General features: G+C 43.8%; 1 protein-coding gene across 1 annotated transcript in view; it reads left to right on the forward strand.

Annotated features, from left to right (window-relative positions):
• Nucleotides 1–19541, forward strand: part of LOC124605305 (F-actin-uncapping protein LRRC16A) — a 528830-nt gene that overhangs the window by 152624 nt on the left and 356665 nt on the right. Inside the window, exon 3 of the mRNA XM_047136886.1 lies at nt 18114–18164. Within this exon, the coding sequence (XP_046992842.1) occupies nt 18114–18164 (51 nt within the window). The remainder of the gene's footprint in view (nt 1–18113; nt 18165–19541) is intronic.

Genomic DNA, 19541 nt, shown 5'->3' on the forward strand with positions numbered 1-19541 from the left:
TGGAGCATAGTTCCCCTTATAAAATTCCTCCATGATCCCCTATTCAGTGCTAACATTGGTGCCTCTTCTGGTGATAAGCCTATTACTTCAAAATCATTTTTAACCGAATCCAGGTACCTTCTCCTTGGCCTGCCCCGACTCCTCCTACCCTCTACTGCTGAACCCATTAGTCTCTTGGGTAACCTTGCTTCTCCCATGCGTGTAACATGACGCCACCATCTAAGCATGTTCGCCCTGACTGCTACATCTATAGAGTTCATTCCCAGTTTTTCTTTGATTTCCTCATTGTGCACACCCTCCTGCCATTGTTGCCATCTACTAGTACCTGCAATCATCCTAGCTACTTTCATATCCATAACCTCAACTTTATTGATAAGGTAAACTGAATCCATAATAATAATATTATTGCTTTCAATTTTCTAATTTTATTGTATTTCCACGTTATTAGCAGGTCAAGCATTAATCACCCTGCAGAACAATAAAGTTGTCATTCAGTACGACGAAAAACAGTCGTCTGTATGCGCTGCAACTGTTTGTATGCACTTCATAATACGTGTACATTTTTGACATGGTTTTTGCATTTTCGGAAATACCATTTTGACTATTTGTTACAATGATTTCTAAATGGGACCCGGCAGAAACTAGTCAACGAATGAATAAAAAAGGTGAAATTTGCAACTTTGGCTCGTTTTTCGTTGAGTGACTAATAGAAGTTGCTGACCAACAATTATTCAATCATCCTGGAAGTTTGGAAGTTGTTATTGTCAGTTTGCTAAAGAAATTTGCCTTGCATTAATCAACTAAAATAAAACAGTCTTTTCTCCAGAGGGAGTCACTTTAGTTGAACGGAAGAATTTCATTCCATAATATTGGCTAGTTTCAACTGTTCGCTCAATTGCAAGTGCACATTTTCAATATCTGGCACATATGGCACTATGCCTTAATAAAGAACCAAACATGTCATAATACAGTACTGTTACTCCGAGAAAAGAACCACAGTGAAAAGCCTATACGAGGTACTTCAGTGTGAATCTGACCTTACGAATGTTCACTTTATGGTGAATTATGCATTTTAGTATCATGAAATTCAGATGGTATTGGAGTTCTTTCCGAAGCCGTGTTTCTTTTATGACATCCCATAATGCTATACATGTACGAACATCCCTTAATCTTCACTAGAAAATAACTAAGCAAGCAAATTTGGTTGTGGTATTGAATAAAATATTTCATTTAAATATATTGCCAGCATTAACAGAATAAATGGTGCCTTTCATAAATCTGCCTTTCGTGAAACACAATTTTTTTCGATCACAAAACGTGCTTCAGCACTTGTTTGATATCTCCTCGAGGCGTGACGTCATACTTTAATTTGTGTCGTTTACGTCTTAAATTTAGAGTGCCATCCTGTCGTAAATTGTAGATTGGCACCACGCCGTGTTTTATCATCGTAAATTCCCACATGGCTTTATATTTATTCCTAAAGTAGAATATAAACTGCCGCCGGTCGGTGTGACCGAGTGGTTCTAGGCGCTACAGTCTGGAACCGCGCGACCGCTACGGTCGCAGGTTCGAATCCTGCCTCGGGCATGGATGTGTGTGATGTCCTTAGGTTAGTTAGGTTTAAGTAGATCTAACTTCTAGGGGACTGAAGACCTCAGATGTTAAGTCCCATAGTGCTCAGAGTCGTTATAACCTGCAGTTGTGCAGTTCCTTGGCTTCACATATGACATTGTTAATTTTTTTTTTTTTATACAGATCGAAATAGTCATGAAGTAACTCATTCTCCTTAGTTCTGGTGTATATTTTTTTTTATTTTTGCAAGAAATTTGCGTTCCTTATTACTAGTTTTGTGCAGTGCTGTGTAGGTGTTAACATGACTAGAAATGCTACATAGCAGTATTACAGGGTATGAATGTAAAAAAAACGTGCGTTAAAGACGCCACAAAATGTGTAGTGTATGATAAAACAATTGCCCTAAGTACGATAACTTTGTGTGTCCCCTCTGATCAACATGTCGCACTGGTGCTCATGGTCACGTGATGCCACAGTACTCTCCGAATTCCCTACAGAAATACGACGAAAAGTGTTTGAGCAAAACAAGCATCGACCACGGGGTCCTATGTAATCGTAGATGCCCATGCGCAGTGACGCTTGTTACGTACCGCTTGAAAGTAGTTTTTTTGAACTGTTCAGACTAATGTGAAGTCGTCCAAAAACGAACAGGACTCTGTCCCTTGCGGAATGGTTTCCTTGCTCAATGGGAAGATACACCAGTGTGCGATGTTTGTGCAGTACGGCATCATGACACACATGTTAAAGCTTCGAATCGAGGAGAGTTTTCGCTACCGGCCAGCAACTATATATTTACTAGTCACGACGTGTTTTCCAAACGTAGTTCCGTCTTTGACTTAGCATAACTCATAAGAACATAGCGGCACTAGACGTAAGGCAGTTCGGTCCCTTTTACGGTGTGTTACAGTACCGGGCCACGAGGGCCGCGTTCGGGAAGGGAAGGTTCACATCGCCAGCCATCTGGTGAAGCTGTTTCGTGGTTTACATACATCGACCTAAGCGAACATTGGGTTCTTCCCTCGGACACAGTGTTGCCGATTTCCATTATCTACACGACCTTTTGCTCTCCGAGTCCTTCTCGGTGATATTTGTATCCTAACTGCACATGTCTTTCTCGTCAAATGTTGACCCAACCGCCAAACATCTGAACTATGCTGGAGAAATGGATGTCGATACCTGATCGGTATAAGTTTTAATGACTGATTACTGAGTGGTTTGTTCATTTTATAGAACGATATCTGCCTACTAAATTGTCAGTTTACTGAGTCTTGCACAGGACAGCTGAGCATGAAGAAGTGCCTCAAACCAGCCTTCTGACAATAAATGAGTTCATTTATGCAAGCACTTAATATCGACAAAAGTCTTAGTTTGATAGGAAACGTGGATCAAATGATGTTTGAACGTCTTATCCGGATTGTAAGGAGTCATGTTTTTCAAATAACTTGCCTTTGCCTCCTTCCTCTCTCCCCCCCTCCCTCCCCCCTTCCCCCCTCCCTCCCTCCATCTCCCCCCCCCCCCCTCCCTCCTACCCACGGGGCTCTCACCTCTTTGGTGACTTTGTGCTTGGTTACAATAGGCCCTAGCCTTTGCAGCGCCTCTTTCCTATCCATGCTGCATATCTATCCTTGTGCTGTTCTTTCTCCTCTCCCTTGGGGAGACATCAGAACAGTCCCCCATCTTTTTTTTTCCTGGTTCATCATCTCCTAACGTTCCTCAACGTATGCATTGGAGGTTCCTCTGTTTGTTTTTAATCGCTGTGCGTTCCTGAACGTCGGCCCGCGCGTTTCATGTGCAACAGGTGAATGGGTAACGCGTAATTCCCAGTCCCATGTAGACAGGTACGCTTTGCATGTACTCCCTGGTACAGGCCAGGCCCAGGAAGCGATCATTGCCTGAGCTGCTACCTTCCGAAAAAATGGGGGGATTGTCTCACATTGAGCCTATCACCATCTCAGTCTACGTCTACAAAACGTAAAGAGAATGAAACTAGAGAGTGGAAGAATCTCCCAGCAGCACATCGGTGTCTCGTGGTATCATTTATTGAAGGAGGTTAGTCCGTTTATTATTCAGAAAGTTGTTGATGCAGTTGCAGGCCCTGTGAAATCCTGCTCTCGTTTACGTCATGGAACTCTGCTTTTGGAGGCCGATTGTGGTTATCAAGCCATCAACTGCTTTCAGCTTCGCTCCTCCACGGCTATCATGTTCGTGTCGAGGTCCTTCAAATGCTGAATTCTTCACGTGGTGTTATTTACACTCGACTGCTCGATAGTCTGGCCGAGAGACAAATCCAAACGTACCTCTCTGATCAAGGCGTCACTGCACTGCATCAGGTAATGAGAAAGGTTGATGCAACCGTAGTGCCTACATGCACTCTTTTTCTCGTGATTGATAGAGTAGTGCTTCCATCAAAGATCAAAGCAGGCTATGAGCTCATCACGGTCCGACCGTACATTCCGAACCCGTTGTGTCAACGTTACAACCACATGCCTGTCCTGTCGAAACATCGCCAAATGTGTTACTTGTGGCAGGGACGCCCGGGAGGCTGACTGCCCGCCTACTCCTCCCTGCTGATCAACTGCAATGGCGACCATGCAGCATAATCCCTAGAATGTCCCGTGTATCTTGATGAGCGAGCCATCTAGGCAATCCGGGTGAAGAAAAAAGTACCTTACCCTCTCCCTCGCAAGTTGTTGGCTAGTCGAAAGCCCTTCATTTTACGATCTGGCACTTAGGCAAATACGGTCGTTTCTATGCCTGCCTCCATGAAGGACACAGCCATGCAGACTTGAAACCTCAAATTCAGCACTGCAGCAGTAAAATCGTCCAGCATCACAGAAGCATCCCTGTCTCCTCCTCCTCCAGCTGCGCAACTACCCACCAAATCTTGGCCCCGGCGGCGAAATCACATGATCGCAATCGGCTGGCCAGAAAGGACAATAGGAAAGTTACCGTGAGTATTTATTAAGCCTATCCAGCCAATAAACTGCTGAGTCTTCATCTGCCAACCACATAGGCTTTAAGATAACAAACAAAGACAGAAGGTCTCCTTCCCCAACACAGAGGTCCTCTTCAACGGTGACGTCGCGTGATACCCTCATCTGGCCGACCTCCATTTCGTTGGTGCACACCGCAACCGTTTTTCTGCCCTGGAATCTGCAGGCCGACTGTTACAGAACGTTAACGCCTCTGCAGATACCATGGAACAGGATTCTGCAGCCTCTGAGCCCTATAGTAGTGAGTCCTCAAAGGCTGGCAGTTGGCAGCTGCCGAGGTGATAGCCCTCCATTTGTTCCCTCCTCCACTTCCCTGTCATGACTACCCTCCAATGGAACGTTCGCGATATTAGATCCAACAAGGAGGAATTATGGTTGCTGTTGGAATCGCTGCATCCACTTGTTTTCTGTCTCCAAGAAACAAAATTGTGTCCATGTGACAGCTTCGACCTTTTGCATTTCCTTCCCATCCAGTTTGACCTTCCCCTCGAGTACGGCATTCTATCTCATGGTGGAGTCATGCTTGCTCGTAGGGATGACGTTCATAGTCGTCCATCTCTCTGAACACCCAGCTGGAAGCTGTTGCAATCTGCATTTCTCTCCCTCACTTCACCTTTTCTCTTTTTAACGTCTACATCCCACCGCCATTTGGTTCACAAGGGCGAAATTCTTCCAGCTTACTGGTCAACTTCCTCACCCTTTTTTGTTGTTTGGTGACTTTAAAGCACAACATTCCCCTTGGGGCTCTTCCAGAACCTGACCGAATCCACTCCACGTCATCTGTCTGAACACTGCTCGAGAACCCATGTTTCTTTCAGACTCCACACACACCTGCTCCCATTTGGACCTATCGATCTGCACTTCAGTTTGCTTGTCGTCTCGAGTGGTCCATTCTCTGTGATAGGTTCTTGAGTGACAATTTCCCGTGTGCTATCCATTTGCTGACTCCTGCCCCAGCCCCAACTACATGTAAACGCACTTGGCAACTTTCTGAGGCCGACTGGACGCTTTACTCTTCCCTGGCCACCTTCGACGATTATTTCCCCAGTTGTGATGACCAGATAGAAGACCTTACAAACATTGTCCTTGCAGCTCAGTACGTTCTGTACCCTGCACTTCCTGCGCAGTGACCCAGTCACTTGTTGGACTGAGGCGTGCCACAACGCGATTCGCGCGCGGAGACATCATCTCCACATTTTTTACCGTCATCCTATGATGGCGAACTGTATTCGTCATAAACAGTTATGTGCGCAGTGTCGTCACAAGCTTAGAGATAGCAAGAAAGCTAGCTGGATTTAATTTAATAGTTCTTTTAACAGTTTAAGGTCCATTTTCCAATTTCCGGCCTGACCGTAGCAGATGATGTCATTCTATTGCTGTGTCCAACACCTTAGGCCGCTATCATCCTGCCTTGCTTCCTCGGAGGCCATGGCCAACTAGTATTGTGGCTCGCACTCTACTAACCGCTGCACTATGTGGACTTGGAGCGCGCCGTTCTGCAGTTGACTATTTCGTCACTTGGTCAACCCATGAATGGTTTTCTGCGGAAATACCAGGCGGTGGCCGTGTCTTTTGATTTGGAGAAAGCCTACAACACCTGCCGCAGTACAGGTATCCTCCGTACTCTATACATATGGGGCTTCCATGGCCATCTGCCCCATTTCCTTCAGAAATTTTTAAAAGACCGATTTTTCAGAATATGAGTGGGTACGGCCTTGTCGCGCACTTTTATCCTGGAAAATGGGGTGCCTCAGGGCTGCGTCCAGAACGTCATCCTCTTTGCTGTGGCCGTTAACCCTATTATTTCCTTTGTCCCGCCGGTGACCTCCTGCTCACGTTTCGTTGACGGCTTTGCGTTGTAGTTCTCCACGGACCATTTGTATGAATTTCTGGCGGCGCAATGGGTTTGTTCCACCTTCTTTACATCTCTGTCCCGTTACTCTTCTGTTCACTGAGACTACTTAAGTCCTGGAGCACATGCTTGATAGAAAACTTTCTTGGTCCTCCAACATATATTACCTGGCTGCACACTGTACCCGGTCTCTCAATGCCCTGTGTGTCCAAAGCGGTACTTCGTGGGGAGCAGATCAGACTACCGTTCAACGTTCATACGATCCCTTGTCTGTTCGAAGCTATGCTGTAGGTTTGTGGTTTATGCATCTGCACGTCCGTCCGTTTTACGCCATCTTAATACTACCCACCATCATGGACTTCGTTTGGCCACTGGCGATATTTACACTAGCCCGGTTGAGAGTTTATGCAGAAGCTGCCGAGCTACCGCTGCCATACCGGCGTGATGTTCTCCTCAGCGGATATTCATGCCGTTTGTCTGCCATGCCCAGCCATCCGTACTGTCTCTCCTTCGATGACTCCCTTGACCGCTAGTGTGGAGCGTGTCGTTCTTCCCTGTTACCTCCCGGAGTTCGCTATCGGCTATTGGTCCAGCAACGTATCTTCACGCTATTGGGACGTTCCCGACGGGTGTGAACCCTTCACCACCTTAGCTTCTTGCAGCGGCCCTTGTTCACCTTCAACTTCATTCGGTTCCTAGGGAAACTTACTCCGGGTTCGATCTCTCACTGTAAGTTTCTCGACCTTCTCACGAAATTTAGTGATGGTACCTTCATTTACACTGATTCCTCTAAGACAGCGTGGCGTCGGGTGTGCCTTCGTGATTGGCACCGACGATTTTCGGTATCGGCTTCCGGAACACTGCTGAACTTTTTCGCACTCTTTCAGGCCACGCAGTAGAGCCAGCGACACAGGCTTTTTAATTGTCTCATCCTCCGATTCTCCGAGTGCCCTTCAGAGCCTCTGTGTGCTGTACACAGTCCATCCCTTAGAGTATTGGGTCCAAGAAAGCTTCCACTTACTCGCTCCTGAGGGCGTCGTTGTTTATGTAGGTCTGATGGGGCGCTAGGTCTTCCGTTCCTTCCGATGATCTCCGTGTTTCCATCTGTCGACAAGTGGTGTCACTTTGGCATCACCACAGGGCTTCTCTTCATGGGAACAAGCTGTGGGGAATTAAACCTCTCTCTGCGACATGGCTGACCTCCTCTCGGTCCTCTCGTCGCGAGGACATAATTTTAGCTAGGTTGTGTATTGGGCACCGTCATTTTAAGCCATCGCCATTTGTTAAGTGCTGATGCCCTATGACTATGTTTTGTCGTCAACCTTTGATGATTCGCCATTTCCTGACCGAATGTGTTTGATTTAACCTCTTTACGTTCTAGTATCTGTCTGCCGTCTGAGTAGTCGGTCGTTTTCGCGAACGACGCGCGGGCTATCTACTGCGCTTTACTTCTTATCCGTCGTAGTAATATGGCGAATGACATTTAATCTTTAGTTCGGGACCTCCGTTATCTCTACTACGTATTTTGTTGACCTTTCTCCAAGAGGAAGTTCTTGTTCTTAGCTTTCTTTCCGTCCCTCGATTGGGCTTACCGTGTAGTCGCTTGTAACTAGTGTTCTAAGGTTGTGACATTGTCGCGTATGAGCTTAGTTGTTATTGAGCCCTGAAACGAAACAAAACAATCCTCCCTCCCCTCCCTGCTCCCCCCCCCCCTCTCTCTCTCTCTCTCTCTCTCTCTCTCTCTCTCTCACACACACACACACACACACACACACACACACATACACACACGTGTCAGATTGCCATAAAATGAAGTGTATTTTGGGAAAAGGGGAAACAAACAGAATTTTGTCCAAGTTGGATGAGAATACCAGGAGTGCCATCGTACAAAAAAATATGTTGGCTAAATATATTCCATTGTCGCAGAGCTGCAGTGTTAGTAATGAAATGTCGCGCAGAACAACTAATTGCGACATGACGGTCAAGGAACGTAGGTTGTTTTTATACTTAGTATAGTACAAATACTACCTTTCATTCAGCAACTGTAGACAACAGTAGCAGTTTCATTCTATTCACTGGGTCGTTGTGTCTTCGCGGTCTAGTGCCACTGAAAGGTTGATGCAAAATAAAGTACGCTACAGTAAAGTGCTCATTTTTAAATCGATGACATACTTTAGAAATAAGAGCGAAATGATTTGTATTACTGGTAACATATGAAAGATGTAAGGTGTTTTTGCTCTAGAAATAGCTGAGCGTCAGCGTTGGTAGAACGATTAAAATGAGATTTTCTACCCGACCAAAGAGATGTCACTTTCTGCTGCGTACTGTAGCTGACAATGACATATTGAGAACCTACCTGGAAACGCTTGCTTATCTAAGAGCTGATATCGCCGTAGTACTGCGCATGAGATTGCTAACACGTTCAACTCGACTTGGTGATACGTAGGGAGTTTGTAGACTACATTTTCGTGTGTGAAACATGCATCAGCAAGCAATTGCCCCGCGATGTCGAGGTTACTCGGCTGCTGGTGGAAGCTCCATGGGGTGAAAGAATACTTCTCGCGGCGCACCATGCCTCTTCACGGAATGTACATTACGAACAAGCGTTGGACTTCAATCTTGGCGCTCACTCGCAGCTCGTATAAACGGTACAGATTGTAGAGGACGTCTCATGTTCAGTTTCTTGCTTGACTTACGGGAACGAAAATAACTCATTAGGCAGTATCAGCAAGGATACATTAAATGAATATATTTTTTCGTCAAATGTTTGGCTGGTGTAGTGTTGGCAGAAGAGCCAACACTGTGTTTCTAGAGGCCGAAATGAACGCGTTTAATTACACGCTGACTGGCGTGAGGTCTGGAACAGGACAATATCTTGAGAATTGCAAATAAAGTACGTAGATGATGTAATACTTAACTTTAATCCACAATTGTAGAACATCTCTCGTTACGGTACATGCTTCATAATATTAATTATCAACTGCTATGGCGCCTTGCTAGGTCGTAGCAAATGACGTAGCTGAAGGCTGTGCTAACTATCGTCTCGGCAAATGAGAGCGTATCGGTCAGTGTAGCTTCGCTAGCAAAGTCGGCTTTACAACTGGGGCGAGTGCTAGTACGTCTCTCTAGACCTGCCGTGTGGTGGCGCTCGGTCTGCTATCACTGACAGTGGCGACACGCGGGTCCGACGTATACTAATGGACCGCGGCCGATTTAAAGGCTACCACCTAGCAAGTGTGGTGTCTGGCGGTGACACCACAGCTAGCATTGTTAAAATAGAGGGGTGTGATTCGACGTTTTCTTCCATCGGTGACTTGTGGCAGACGAGTTGTAGAATACAGTTCACAGTTAGATATTCTTGGATAATCTAGAGCAATTATCAAAGTTCAGTGTAACCATAATACATATTATCATGCTTCGAGAACGAACCAGGTGGATGTTTCAGTTCACTTGTAAAAACAAATAATTGTTTGCTGTTCCCGTTACGATACGATGTACGTTATCGACTCGGCATTCCCGCAGCCGAATATTTTGTGCCTTTCTTCGCACCATTTCATACGACCCGGATTTTCGCCTTCGATCAAATTATCACCTATCGATCAGCAACAAATATTTTTCACAGGTAAAATGTGAATGAAACATCGAGTGTAGCGTCACTTTATATATGCTAAGCTGTAAGTCTGGTGTTGACCCTAAAGTCATGTAGCTAACAGCGTAGATGTTTTCTGAAACAACAGATTTTGTCCGACCTTCAAGAAATGAATCACCAACGAGAACTCGACCACCTGGAATTTCTACAGAAGCAGCCGTAAGCCGTGTACTCTGGAGGTGGCTGCCCACCGGAAGTTGAACGAAGCGGTGGGAGGAATCGTTGTTAAGCTTTTTCTAGAAATATAAAAAAGAAATCTCCTAAACAGCTTCCACACGAAATTTCCATTTATTCACAATACTTTTACCGGTACTTCAGCCGCTCACTCTAAATTAAGTACTCTGCCAGTTTATGACCTAACAGTGTTTTAAGAAAGTAATGTGACACCTGTATTATATTCTATTTTTACAACTGGCTGGATAATGAATCAGAGTTTTTGAATTGGAAATGTTTTGTAAGTTTTGACTGTCAAATCATAAATAGTAGGTAATGAATGCTTTTACGGCCGGCTACGGAACAGACACAGTCAGACATATCCAAAATAAACTTTCTAGGAAATTTAATAGTAAATGTTCTTAGTTGTACTTTCTTCTTACGTGATGGGAAACTTTACCTCCTTTTTTTTCTGTTGCGATGGTCGTGTTGAATACAGCCGTCGTAGTAATTGCTAATTGTTGACCGCTTCTCCTAATGAAACAAACTCATATTTCGAGGCGTTGAAATGAACTGCTTGTCAAATAAATAGACAGGTTCTGTATTTTTCTTGGTATATACAGCTGCTGCGAAAATGGCCACCACAAGAAACGTGTTATTTTCTTGGTGTTATTTAATGCATCAAAAATCCAATATTATTAACAGAACTTGTAGAACAGGAGGAGGATAAAATGTTCGCGACCTCTCTTCATCAAGACATACCACGGACTTCTCTCTTTCTGCGACATAAAAAAAAATGACAGTCACATCTCTCTCCCCCAACAACATCTCTGCTGCAGCGCTTCCTTTTAATCTTATGTATACCTCTTTGGAAATAGCTGCCAAATGTCATTACACACCTCAGTTGCGACATCTAGTGGTTGTTTCTAAAAACGAAAAGGCGAACCTCGTTAAACATAGATATTCACGAAACGTTTCTTACTCTTCATGAAGAGTTGGGACCTTCAAACCAGATGGTACGAGATTCGAGCGACATAATGAAATTCTCATCTTTGGTTTCGTGTTATTTATTTAACGTACTCCTAAACAGTCTTTACAAGTACTAAAAACACTGATTTATTTTATCGTAGGAGATCGTTTTAAAACATTAAAACATATGCCGTAGTCTGAAACATCTTACGTTTCATTTCAGGAGTTCAAGGCAAACTGCTTTAGTCACTGTAGGTCCACCTGAGCAAGCGGTTCCCCGTTGCCCCTATTGTCGTCACGAAACTCTATAGGAAGACACTAGACGATCAGCATTGTTGCGCAATATTTCCACTCCCCAGTGTTACTGAGACGTTCGAAAAAACACAGAACACTGTGCAATAACAGAAGCGTTGTGCCGACTGTTTACTTTATTGTGTAATGTGCTGTCATTTGAGTCGAGATTCGATGAGGTATAGCCACTGGAGTCGGCTTTTCGTTCTTAAAACGTGCAAACTACATTACTTCGTTTTTGTATTTCTTATTGTTAACAAGAGTTTGTACTTGAAAATTGTCCCTGATCGAAACCGGTCATACAGTTAAAAATACGTTACGCTGGCAGCTTCATGTGTTACTGTATGACATTTGTACGATTCATGGCCGGTCGAAGTGGCCGTGCGGTTAAAGGCGCTGCAGTCTGGAACCGCAGGGCCGCTACGGTCGCAGGTTCGAATCCTGCCTCGGGCATGGATGTTTGTGATGTCCTTAGGTTAGTTAGGTTTAACTAGTTCTAAGTTCTAGGGGACTAATGACCTCAGCAGTTGAGTCCCATAGTGCTCAGAGCCATTTGAACCATTTTGTACGATTCATGAAAGCTGTGAAACACAGTCAACAATAACTGTTATATAAAAAATGGATAACAAAAAAATTGTCTAATTTACGCTCGTTGAATATAAAAAGAATACACTGTAGAATTCACTTTATTATAGTATAACATTTCAGACCAGAGTAAATAATAACATAAATGTGTTGAGGTGCGCAGAGAACACTTCGCTAACACGTCACAATATACGGCTACCCGTAAGTATCTTCGGGATTACAGATGACAACTGCGCAAAAATTACAGGACATGCAAAGGTAGACACGATCCAGTGGCTTCAGAGCATCTCTCCAAGTTTTTAACTCGCACCATAGATGCTGAACATGACACTGTCCAGCACGGGCGCAGCTCTAGCAGCACGTTTTGGAAATCCGTCCGTTGTATTGGGGGTTGCAGGCGCGAACTACGGAGCGGATGATCTGACGCGCCTGCCCCCCTGGTGCAGCTACGTCACAGCAAATGTTACAGGTCGAAGCTTGTGGTCTGATGTGTATCATTCTTTTGTACGTCTTGTGGTTTTGCACAGTCGTTCTCGGAAACCCTGCAAGTACCAAAAAAATAGTTCAAATGGCTCTGAGCACTATGGGACCTAACATCTGACGTCATCAGCCCCTAGACTTAGAACTACTTAAACCTAACTAACCTAAGGACATCACACACATCCATGCCCGAGGCAGGATTCGAACCTGCGACCGTAGCAGCAGCGCGGTTCCGGACTGTTACGCCTAGAACCGCTCGGCCAATATCAGGTGTTCGATGATAGAAAGAAAGCAACTTGCGATGTACTTCCAAGAATACGAACGCCTGCTTCTTTGGCTACACTGTACCCGTCGTGATCTCTGCTTCAGAAGATCGAAGTAAGCTTACAACAGCTAGGACCCAACCCATCAGTTTATCTTTAGTTTCTACTACGACTTCATGGACATCGACTTGACGCGAGGCAAGTGCTGCAGTTGATCCGTCGTAGCAAAGGACCCTCCCAAAACCCCACTCTGCTCCAACGTCGAGTCTACGTGTTGCTCACATCTCACGGATGGAAGTGTGTTGATGCACTGTCGCCTTCCGATAGACGAAGACTTTGGGCGCTTGGTAGTCGTATCGTACAAATCCAGGTGTCTTTTAACTTAGTTTCCGTGGGGTCATCGTGTGATGAGAGTTTAAAACAGGTCCCCTTCTTTCGTTCTCGACGTCTGCGTGCGCATTGTTTCCAATAGTGGCAATCCCTCCTCCCGGTTCGTCTTCTCAACGCTGTCCAATCCCATCTTCTCAATTTCGTGGTGAACAAGGACTTAAAATTCTGAATTACAGAGAGGTTGCAGCTGTGAATTGCTGTTACCATGATACGGATTCATATCGTTCAGGCTCAACACACACTCGTTGACGTCTTTTTGTTGGACCTGTAAGTCCAAACGGTCCTGGTAGACCTTCACGAAAGTCTTCGCTTACGGAAGTACGACCACGATGAGATACTGCGAAGCAGTATGTTTAAGTCACTTCTCAAGTTGTTCAGTTAGGCCTTAATGGAAATCATTTTAAAAATCCTTTGAAAACAGTCACGTGAAATTTTGGTTCTTTTACAGGACTATTCCTTTAAACGTTCGCTGTAAGCAAAGAACTTGGTCAGATCATGAGCTGCTGCTGTTTTAACAATATCAAATGACAAAATTTTAAAACAATGTCAGTGTTGCATCTCAGTAGAGCGTCTGTAGAATGTTGAAGGGTGGTACTAGTATGATCTTCAGCTGTTGATGTAGAGAGTAAATTGTTTATCTATTTCCGCCCATTATTTGCTTCAGCCATATCTCTTGGGCTTGACTTGTGGAAACTTGTAAATGAAGCGCCTCCGTTGATCCTAGGACGAAAATTCTATCGGGTGTCGAGGCTACTGTTAGAATCAACCAGACAACAAGAATACCACGCATAGTTCGCATTTAACCTTCTGGACATTGACCGGAAAAAGTACAGGCCTTCCACCATCTTTAAATCACAAGCACTCCGGAGCTACCGACTGCCTCGTCTCGGTTGAAGAGTATCATCACATAAAGTATTGCCTTTGGACACCAACAGTCGACGTTGGTCCCTTAGACGTGTGCGAATATTTCTTGTTGTAAGGAATAGTGTGAAACTTGGAAGTGTTCCTGAAAGTGTACGCTTGCCTGGCCAAAATGACTAATCATCAGAATTCATCACAAGCGTACTAAAAGTAAACTGTCCAGAAAGTTTGGCTATGCAGACGACCGGACAACAGCTATCCAGCACAAAAGCTTTGAACTAACTGAAGGTATCCTAACTTCTGATGTATACATTTCGAGCCACCATTTCCGTAAATGAAGGTTACAATCAAACTCAAATAAAACAAGAGTATCATGCCCAATGGATTGGCACAGACAACCTTCGATGTCTGTTTGATAGGAGACAAACTTCATCATAACATGCATGCAAAATACCTGGGGATCATGTTGGTTAGGATACTCTCTTCTAAGGAGCACTTGACACGAACATCTGCTAAGCTCAAAACCAGAAACAACATCCTCCATAAACTCAGTGGTTCTTGTTGGGGATCGTCAGCAGACACACTCCGGGTACCGTCATTCGGATTGGTATACTCAGCCTGCCTGGTTCAATAGTCCAAAGGTAAAAAAGACAGACGTACAACTTTGCGTGCCTATACGCAATGTTAGTGGGTCTATACGATCTATTCCCACATAATAGCTACCTGTCTTGAGCCGCAATCCTCCACCTGATATCAGATGGAAGAGCGCGCTACTGCGTGAATATCAGAAGATTGCTAATAACGCCGGCCTCCCAATAATGGGCGACATAGTCCCTTCGGAGCGAAAAAGACTAAGATCAAGACATTCTACTGTCACCACAGCCAGGACTCTCGTTGAAACTGAATTCTGTACCATCGATGATAGAAACGCTGCTGGCAACAAAACTGTTCTCCACTATGCCTGAAGCTGCCTTGCTTGCATCCAGAAGAAATCCCCTGGAATCGACCAGCCTCGGGCAGTTTGGACTACCCTGAACCACACCCGAACGGCCCCTGGGAGATGTGCAGACCCACTCTACAAGTGAAGTAAATCTTCATCATCGTGTAACTGTGGTGCGGAACGACAGACTGCGGACAGTTGCTCATGTTCTATCAGCATCTCCCTCACGTGCATACAAGAGTCCTTTCGAAGATTTCCTGACGACGGCGAGTGGTGATGTAAAATACATAAAAGACCACGATATGCATGTATAACTGTTGTCATTTATGTTATTTTATGCTGATAGCTGTTCTCAAATTTTGATGCGTAATAGTTTTGTAATGTATTGCCATGCGATAAATAAACTTTCGTACGTCAGGCATAATTTGCGAAGTAACAGACTGGACCTTACCTCGTTTCCCTTGCAGTGAGAGCGCGTCGTCGTCCATAAACGAAAATCTATTGCTATTCGTTAACATGCGACATGTTTCTTTTCTCGCTAAACAATATTCTTTTAGGAACTCTCCAATTTACTGTGCCATGACGTGTTGTAAAATAGTGTGGTTACCGTCCCCAAATTAAACGATTCTACCTTTGTCGCTCTTCGTAGGCGTATCTCTTGCGATTACCGGGGGAATCTTCAATGTCTCAGTCGGCATCGCCCTTAAATGGTTCCCATAGAACACTGGTTCGCAACATGGGAGTCATTACCACCTGAGGGGTAAAATGAAATGTTCTGAGGAGGGTTAAAAAACAAAGAGTTCGGTTGTGTTCCGGTCACGAAACTGAATTATTTTTAAAATATTGTCAGTTTAATAATATTTCGCAGCGTTGTAATATTAATTACAGAAGTTACCAATAATTACATTTTTGTCAGATACTATCATTACGTGTGACACATTGTGGTGGTTGCAGCTTGTGAAACGAATATGTGAACAGTATCTTCATTGGTCCTCCACCTACTACACATATACGTTGTTCAAAGTAAAATTGAGATTTAGATGTTTAAGTTTCTCATGAAAAAGTTGTTGGTAGTTCCTTCAGTGGACCAGAAATTGCTTCATTATTCACCTCGCAACAGATAAACGAACTGATTGACAGCACAGCAGAATAGTGACTATATAGCAGCCACTACATTGCTGAAAGCCTGGACAATATTATTATTATTATTATTATTAATATTAGTGGCAGAGATCAGAATTAAAGCAGTGGCAGTTTTCCAATTTATACTATTTCTACAATCAAATGAATTACAAATAGTAACTCGGTTGATTTTAAATGGGAATCCAAGGTGTGAGGTTAATGCAAGTGTCGCTAGGGAGAGAAGAGATGTTCAGGAAGCATGTTTTGTAATAAATGTCTGCCCTCAGTGTGGGTCGTGATCTGGGATTAGATAGTATTCCCTCTGCACTGAGAATTGGTTCAACGCTTTACAAAACACCTACAAAAACTAAATATCACTTATCTTTCGTCATTTTAAAAATCAAACTTCGAATATTTTTTTACAATTTGTGGTGTTTAGTTTGGCGGTAAAGTTGATGATGGTGCGGTGTGGCGGGTCTAGCTAATGTCAGTCAGGGTGTAAAGATCTGAGAATAGTTGAGATCCACTGCCGTAGACGACTACGTGTTGCCTTATTGACATGTTTGGGAGAAATTAGGATTGTCACTTGGCGCGAGGCGTCAGAGATAACGGACCGTTCGCATGTTGATGTTGCCCAGTGCATTTTGAGCGGAAAAAAATCGTGTTGCAGTTCATGCCATTGTATCTTCAGTTCCCACAATTGTGGAAACAAAGGTCCAAGAAATATATTTAAAAAAAAAACACCGAGTACAAGCGTAAGTGTGACGAAATGAGGCAGTCAAGCTTTTCCGGATCTTCCACCGACGATATGTTTATGCCCACATTGTGGTACTTTAAAGCACTGACATTTTTAAGTGGCTAAGTTGAAGAAGATGTCGGGGTTAATTATGCGAAGACATTGCAGATCGGTTGTACTATGTCTTCATTTTCAATTCGAAGGAGTTTTACTGACAATTCCGACAAAGTTAATGTAATCATTAGGATATGTGCGTAACATTCCCCGTAGCAGATTTTTAAGTTTTAAGCTTCAACAATTCCTTCAAGTCCCGGGATCAGTGTCTCGTTTTTTTTTTTTTTCTTCATGCACAGCACAGCGATATTTGCTTTAAAAGCTTGCTTAAGATGGACGAACTGGATTTATAAGCCTGTGCGCTTGTCTGAAAAAGCTGAAGAAAGCAGTCAGTGACTCTGACGAATATGTTTGATCCTTCACAGACACCTTTAGTCTTCATGTTTTAACACATCCCTTTTGTTTTAAATAAGATTTTCAGCAGTGGCTGTGCATTTAGTGAAGTTTCTCTTCTAAAATGTCGGGAGACATTACAAATCGATTACTTTCAAAAACTTGACATATTAGTTGTCTCGTATGACGACGTCGATGTTCGACGTTTCCAAGTCATTCTCTCGGATCCTGCCGTAACATCTGCATCACCAACACACTTGGATAAACCGAGGCGACATAAAAGTGATCCGCGGCCATGCTTTATTTTGTTACCAGTACAGTAGTTTCGGTTCTGGGCTTATTTCGTTGTCGATAGATCACAAAACACTTCGTGAGCTAAGGAGGAAAGTATCTTGCTGTTTTCCTATCGCATGACTGACGCTGGTATGATTCAGGGCAAGAATTCCATGAAGTCGGCTGTTAAAAATAATACTCATTAACACCATCGATTTACGCTGGCTTCATACAGTACTCTGAATACCGTGTCGTATATGAGTGGTGATATGTAGATGTTGCAACTGAAACGTATTTGAACATCATCGACGCAGCAATTTATATCAGAAATATCATTTTTTCAAGTGAGGGAGTATACAGTAGCTTTTTAATATTATGGACAAAATACATATGCCTCTAAGTAGTTGCTATTGTATAAAATGGTTTATTAACCACACCATTACGTTCTGTAAAAGTAATGTGAACATTCTGCAGGGTGCTTTTGTTATGTATTGCTTCAAACCATCTGCCAATGGTTAATCTTGTGTTTTATTTCAGGTGTTTTCCCCATGCCGGTTGTTCCTGCTCACCGCGAAGGTGCCAACCAAGGTAAGTGTACTGTTTTATATCTCGGACAGATCTTTCACTCTCCGTCCAAGCTTCTCGGCTATTCAGTTCTTGGGACCGGTGCACGAACCCGGGCCCTTGTCTCTCGCGAGCAGTGCCGCTACGGGGCACGACTCGCGCACCGCTCTCACAGTACATTGTCACGGTTCTGTTGCTGTGGCATTTGATTCCTAACTGTAGTCAGTGCATTTAATTTGGGATGCAGTGAAAGTGAGAATAAATGAGCACTCAGTTCTTGTAATTGGGTTCGTGGGCCCTAAAGATTTTCTGTAATTGTAGGTTAACAATTTATAGCGTGAGGTGGTAACTGAAATGAAATTCATCATGTTGAGTCGGGCGTCAAATGGTCTACCTTTCGTAGCAGGGCAGTGAGTTAACTAATGAAACACTACTCCATTTGCTGACACTTCATTGAAGTCCAGCACTCGTTCCGGCTTTCACAACCAGGCGAGTTTCACCTGAATCTGGAACTGCCATTGTCCATGCGTAATGTGGGTATATAAATATCATACTTAAGAGGACACCGATAACTAAGTTCAAAAATCTTCAAATGTGTGTGAATTCCTAAGGGACCAAACTGTTTAGGTCATCGGTCCCTAGACCTACACACTACTTACACTAACTTAAACAACCTTGTGCTAAGAACGACGCACACACCCGTGCCTGAGGGAGGACTCGACCCCCGGCGGGAGGGGCCGCGCAATCCGTGACATGGTGCTTCAAACCGCGTGACCATTCCTCGCGGCACCTAAGTTCATATGCGTATATTATAAGTACAGGATATATAATATCTTTCATTATGCTGTTGTGAAACGACGCCAAATGCTCAAGAAAATAAAGTCGGGCGGGTTTCAAACTTAGATGCCCAGTGATAACGTAGGAAAAATAAGCTTTTCATGATTATAAAATCTGTAAAATACAATACATTAAAAGCATTGTTGTTTTACGTTTAAAAGAAGTTAAATTCTGATATCCGAAATTTCAGTTTGCATGATTTACCGGTGACAAGGTGGAAGCACTTCTTTGGATTTAATGAAATTCCGAAATAGTTGCTGTGGAAGCCTCCCTGGCTGCCTCCTATTAGTCTTACGCGCAAGTGCTGGATACGGGCGCACATATACGGCACTATAGTATTACGGTCCGAATTCCAGCACGAAATTTTGGTTCAGATGTATGAACTCTCATGTATTGCTCATTTCACGCAGAATGCATTACGCTGTAGAAGAACAGAGAAGCGGGAATAAACTGTACACACTCTTCAGTCATATTACTTTCAAGGGATTACATGGTTCATTTTCGAGCTAGCGTGAAACGTATAGCATTGGAGCTTAAGCCGGTGTAAGAAATGACATTCACGAA

The sequence above is a fragment of the Schistocerca americana genome, chromosome 3, assembly GCF_021461395.2.
Source record: "Schistocerca americana isolate TAMUIC-IGC-003095 chromosome 3, iqSchAmer2.1, whole genome shotgun sequence".
Taxonomy (NCBI): domain Eukaryota; kingdom Metazoa; phylum Arthropoda; class Insecta; order Orthoptera; family Acrididae; genus Schistocerca; species Schistocerca americana.